Below are 5,782 nucleotides of genomic sequence, written 5' to 3' on the forward strand. Positions count from 1 at the left end.
CCAGTCACTGCTCGACATCTCGTATGCCGTCTCTTAGTGAAAAAAAAAAAAAAAAAGACAGTGCCCTCCCTGGTGGCGCAACGGGTTAAAGCACAGCATTATGGAAGCTAGCCACAGCTCTTCAGCAAGAGTTCGATACTTGGAGCAGCAGATCTCACCTATTGGCCCGCTGCTCCCCTCAGCAGTGTATTTCATCAATCTGCCTGTTCAGCTCTTCACTCTTTGTCTGGTGAATTCTCTCAATGCTCTTGCACCTCTGGCCTATACCACAGTCCTTTATGCATAAATAAATAAAGCTTAAAAAAAAAGTTCAATTATTTTCTTAGTAAATTCACACTAATTACTTCTAGGCAAATACATATACACAAAGGAGAGCATGTAATTTGCATATCACACAGTGTGAAAACGATATATATTTGATTTATGCCAATATAGGGGTGTTTCAAATGTGTGGGGAAAGCTTTGAAGCCATCACCTGATCTATACCTGAGAAAATCCCATCTAATATACTTTCCTTTACAATATTCCTCTGAATTCACTGGAATTGTGCCCAGTTTTCTTGGAATCTGAAATCCTGCCACTAACTTCTGGGATCTTTGTCTGTGATAGGTAGCGATATGTACTCAACTCTACCACTAAAGAGATGTCCAGCTGGGAAAGCAAGTCCAAGGAAGGAAGAAAAGGTGGTTTACTAGCCACTCTCCAGGCCTGTAATGACCCAGACTCCTGCACCTCACTCCTGTGCCTCAAGGTCCAAGGGAACCAACCTCTCAGGCATACAGTTGCAATTGTCTCTGCTGTACACTGACAGGGACCCTCAGAATCCCAAGAAACATTTGTTTAGTCAGTCAGACTTCTGAAAACAAGACTCAGTGTAGGGAAGGTAAACCCTGTGTCTTTTCCTGTCTGTTACATAAATTCAATATTTTTTGAGATTTGGTACAGGGTTCTACAGTCTGTTCAGAGAGTAGTGGTAGTTGTAAATGGCAAGATAGGGACATTTGGTCCTGAAACCTAATTATTAGATTCACCTATGCATGTAAAGTATTTTAGTTATTATCATTCATCTGCTGATTTGCCCCTTTTGTAAGGGAAACAAGTGAAACGGAGACATCTTGATTTTATTAAAGTGAATTTTATATACCCCTCTCAGAGTTTGCAACATCGTAAAAACAAATAAAAAAGGGTAAGCTTGCAAAGTGTCTGTGAGAAATCTGTCTTTTAAAAGTTATGTCAGCTAATCACTTGCTGTTGCTGCTGAAGAATTTGGAGTACACAGCCTTTACACCTGCCTTGACAGTGGTAACAGGGGCAGTGTTAAGACACCATCACTGCCCATAATATTTGCTCACAGAGTAGACTGTTAAGAAAGTCAAAGACTTCCTTCCATGAAGGAGGTTCAGGGTGAGCATAAAACTCATCCTAAAAACTTGCCTAAAAACTGGAGTCCAAGTCTACTTGTTCATATAGAAATACACTATTTCCACAAGTGGAGGGCTGAAATTAGTGTGGTAATGTGTGAATAGAATATTGTTCAAAACAGAATAAAGGACATCAGTACAACTTTTTTTTTTTCATTGATCTGTCAGTTTTGTAGTGTCCTATAATGTAGCTTATTGTATATCTTAAAACAATCAAGTATTTAGACCTACCTTAGAAAATAGAATCAATGTGATTTTTCTAGCTTTAACAGAACACTGAGCAAGATCATATTAGAAATAGTAAATATAACAAGCTGTATCTTTACTCAACAAAATGTTTTCCACCACTCATAACAACATTGGTGTATGAAATTTCTAAAAGACATGGGAAGATGTATACACACACACACACACACACACACACATATATAAACAATAACAAAAAATCAAAATTTATTGAGTGTTTACATGTGCCACACAGTATTTGAAAGTGCTTGTATCCACTAGGTGCACTTAGCTGAAAGTACAGAAAATAAATTGTTCTGGAAAAAAGTTGGGAATATCTAGGATTATATTGTTCTAAAAAAGAGCTAGATTATGGGTTGTCTTAACCCATTGTATTTTAGATTAGTTTAGCTCTCAGAAAAGGATACCTGGTAGTTTCATATAAAAACTAACTGTCGGCCCTCCCTGGTGGCGCAGTGGGTTAAAGCACTGCACTGAGAATCTAAAGATGCTTCCTTGTGAGTTCTATTCCCGCCTGCCCCGGAGGTGACCACATGGCGTGGCAGACCTCTACTGACACGCCTGCTGCTCCCCTCAGCAGTGTACTTCGTTGATCTGCCTGTTTTGCTCCCCACTCTGTCTCTGGTGAAGCCTCTCACCGCCCCTGAGCCTCTGGCCTGTCCCCCAGTTCTGTATGTACAAATAAATCTTTAAAAAAAAAAAAAAAAACGTAACTGTCAAGAGGAAGAAACTATCTCTTGAACATTCCTGATATTCAGTCCTTATATACTCCAAATTCTGTTATGACTATCTCTTCATATTGGCCTACCTGCATGCTCTGCAACTCTGAAGATTAAGAAAAGTATTCTCCAGTTATGTAGGCCTGATTAGATTCCATTCCCCTGGCCACTTCTGAAAACTTTCTGTCTTTAGGAAATGCTATTCATTTGATAAGCTTTTGACTGAAGAGTGAGTAATGTAATAATATGGGGACAATCTCACTACACCTAACAGAAACTACTGGAAGCTGGAAAACAAATGTAATAGCATAAAAGAATGATTCAGATGATGGTCTAGAATTAGGTCCTTTTTTTCTCTGCACAAATTTTAGCCAAACATTTGTTTGTGTACTGTGCTCTTACTGACATTTCACTTATTTAGCTGTGTAAGATAAGAATCACCTAAAATATTTTGCGGTGGCAATTATGAAAATAAGAAAAAAATTGCATTTAATTTCCTTTAAAGCTTGTAATGGAGTAATAATCTTGCAGTCTTTGTTTCTATTAAGTTGGGCTTCACTTCTAATAATGAAAGAACAGTATTAAGGCCCATAATTAAACAGTGATTGGTATTAATTGAAAGTATGTATATATATATGTATATATATATATATATATATATATATAAGATTTATTTATGCATACAGAACTGGAGTGCAGGGGTGGTGAGAGGATTCACCAGAGACAGAGTGGTGAGCAGAACAGGCCGACTGACGAAGTACACTGCTGTGGGAGCCAAACAGGTGGTTCAGGAGAGGTCTGCTCCACCATGTGGGTCACCTCTGGGGTGGGAATGGAACTCATGCTTAAGTGTCTTTAGCTTCTTACTGCTGTGCTTTAACACGCTGCGCCACCAGGGAGGGCCCGGAAGTATGTATATTTTTACTAAACTGAAACTAAAAATATCATTTAAGAGGTAACAGTCTCTGGCATTACCCAGTTACAACGCTCAACACAGATTCTGTCAAAAAAAAAAAAAAAGAAAGAAAGAAAGAAAGAAAGAAAAAACCCCAGAAATAGTTCTAATAGGAATTTTTCCAAACGAATGCAAGCAGAGATATTTGTGACTAACGGCATCTAGCACGTCTCCTGGAATTCGCTGTAGGATACCCCACATTCACTTTCCCTCCTCCTGATATCAAAGATGAAAGTACAACCTTCCGCTTTTAGCGCCAGTTTAAACCGTTTAAATTTCCCAGAATCAGGGTACCCGGATTGAAATTGCTGTCAGATTGACAGGAACTTTGCCCAATAGAATTATAGAGAGGCGTGTCTTTTAGCGGACGTTCCAATCGGCACGCAGAGAGCCGCCATCTCCAAGGTGAAAGCGGAAGTAAAGCCTGGCGCGCCCCCATGGAGTCACTCCTGCAACACCTGGAGCACTTCTCTCAGGCGCTAGCGGTTTCCCGCACTACTCACGTGAGCTCCTGGGACCCGCCGACCGTGCGCAGGGCTTTTCAGTGGGCTCGCTACCTGCGCCACGTCCACAGACGCTTTGGCCACCATGTCCGCATTCGCACCGTGCTGGAACAGCGACTGCTGCTCCAGTGGAAGCGGGAGGGCAACTTCGAACCCGCTCTGTTTCCGGGGTTGACGAACTTCCAGGCCTTGGGACGCTGCGACCTCCTCCTGTCTCTGCGCCTGTTGGAGAACCGGGCCCTCGGGGGTGCAGCCTGTCGCTGCCTGCTGCAGCAGCTCTTCCCTGGCCCTGGCGTCCCAGACGAGGACGACGAGACGCTCCGAGACCGCCTGGCCCGCCTCGCCCGCCTCCGGGCTGCTGTGTACTTGCTGCGCTGCAGCGGGGATAGGGAGAACCGGGTCCTTGAGGACTCACTGATGAGGACCCAGGCGGAGCTGCTGCTGGAGCGGCTGCATGAGGTGCGGACAGCGGACGCGCAGGGCCCCAGCAAGTTTCTCAGCAGCCTGTGGGAGCGCTTGCCGCGGGACAACTTTCTGAAAGTGATAGCGGCCGCTCTGTTGCTGCCGCCGTCGTCCCGACCCCAAGAAGAGGAATTGGAACGGGGCGCCCCCCAAACCTCTGGAGAGGGGGCTCAAGTGCTGGTCCAGTGGCTTCTGGAGAAGTCGGATATCTTGACTACCTTTTGCCGCAACCTCCCTGTTGGGCTTTTAACTTCAGTGGCCGGCTGCCATCCAGACTTGTCCCGCGTCTATCTAGATCTCCTGACGGACTGGGGTCGACTCCTGCATTACGACCTTCAGAAAGGCCTTTGGGTCGCAGTTGAGTCCCAAAATGTCTCCTGGGAGGAGTTACATGGACGGTTTCAAAGCCTCTGTCAGGCCCCTCCACCCCTGAAAGATCAAGCACTAAAGGCCCTCGAATCCTGTAAGGCGCAGGATGGAGATTTCGAAGTCCCTGGTCTTAGCATCTGGACAGACCTGTTGTTAGCTCTGGGGAGTGGTTCATAAAATTGCATGTAGCTAAAGAAAGACATTTTAGGTCTCAGCCCTCATTTTCTATGGACAGTGTTCTGCTAACTTGGGTATTCATGATTTACAAAATTAAAATTCTGTTTTCTCACCAAATTTACGTGTGTCTGAAATATAGTTAATTTAGTGTTTTGGTTTTTTTAAAGATTTATTTATGCATACAAGAACTGGGGGAGAGGGGTTATGTGTGAAAGGATTCATCAAAGACAGAGTGGGGAACAAAACCAGTGGCTCTACTGAAATACACTGCTGAGGGACCACAGGGAAGAGGAAAGCTCTGCTTTGCCATGTGGGATAGATCCCTGGCTGATGCAGTGGCTGGTGATAGCTTGATAGGCTGAGACTTAGCCTCTGCCCCGCAGGGAGGTCCTGTTTTAGGAATTAATATTGAGGGTTTGATAATACAGTTATAGGCACTGGCTTCTAGCGCCATGAATTTTCTGGATAAAGAAGGTAACATTGAAATTATTCTACTTAAAACTGAAATTTAAAGATGCTGTTTAGAATACCCACATCTATGAATGCTAAGTGATGCACTTTTTCAAAACAGCAGCTGTAAAGTTACAAACAAGACACTTCCTGTCAATATAGTTAACATTTGTGGGTCCCCTTTCCTAGTGTTCAAGTAACCAAAGCTTACTGGCCTATTTGGAATTCAAAATCAAGTAACCAAAGCTTACTGGCCTATTTGGAATTCAAAAATGTTAACCTAGAATTTTAACTCATTAGCCAGTCTCAACAAATATTAACATTATGTTAGTCTGAAAGTTTATTTCTCATTTCTGGAGGTTACTACTCTTTGAAAGTATTGACTGAAGGGGGAAAAAATACCATAGGGTGTAGTAAATATAAATAAATGTCTTTGAATACTTATTTAACATTTGATCATAAAAATTTCTGAATTAGAAG

General features: G+C 42.8%; 2 protein-coding genes across 2 annotated transcripts in view; one reads left to right on the forward strand and one right to left on the reverse strand.

Moving 5' to 3' along the window:
* GAS2 (growth arrest-specific 2) overlaps nt 1-3,925 on the reverse strand; it is a 137,372-nt gene extending 133,447 nt beyond the window's left edge. Inside the window, exon 1 of the mRNA XM_012725630.1 lies at nt 3,845-3,925. The gene's annotated coding sequence lies outside the window, so the exon portion shown is untranslated. The remainder of the gene's footprint in view (nt 1-3,844) is intronic.
* On the forward strand, nt 3,779-4,957 carry FANCF (Fanconi anemia, complementation group F). Its single transcript, XM_004682973.2, has one exon. It carries the CDS (start codon nt 3,779-3,781, stop codon nt 4,850-4,852), a length of 1,074 nt encoding a protein of 357 aa, XP_004683030.1. The 3' UTR covers nt 4,853-4,957.
* The last annotated feature ends 825 nt before the right edge of the window (nt 4,958-5,782 follow it).

This window comes from Condylura cristata, unplaced genomic scaffold (genome assembly GCF_000260355.1).
Source record: "Condylura cristata isolate star-nosed mole 26May11 unplaced genomic scaffold, ConCri1.0 scaffold00015, whole genome shotgun sequence".
In the NCBI taxonomy this organism is placed as follows: domain Eukaryota; kingdom Metazoa; phylum Chordata; class Mammalia; order Eulipotyphla; family Talpidae; genus Condylura; species Condylura cristata.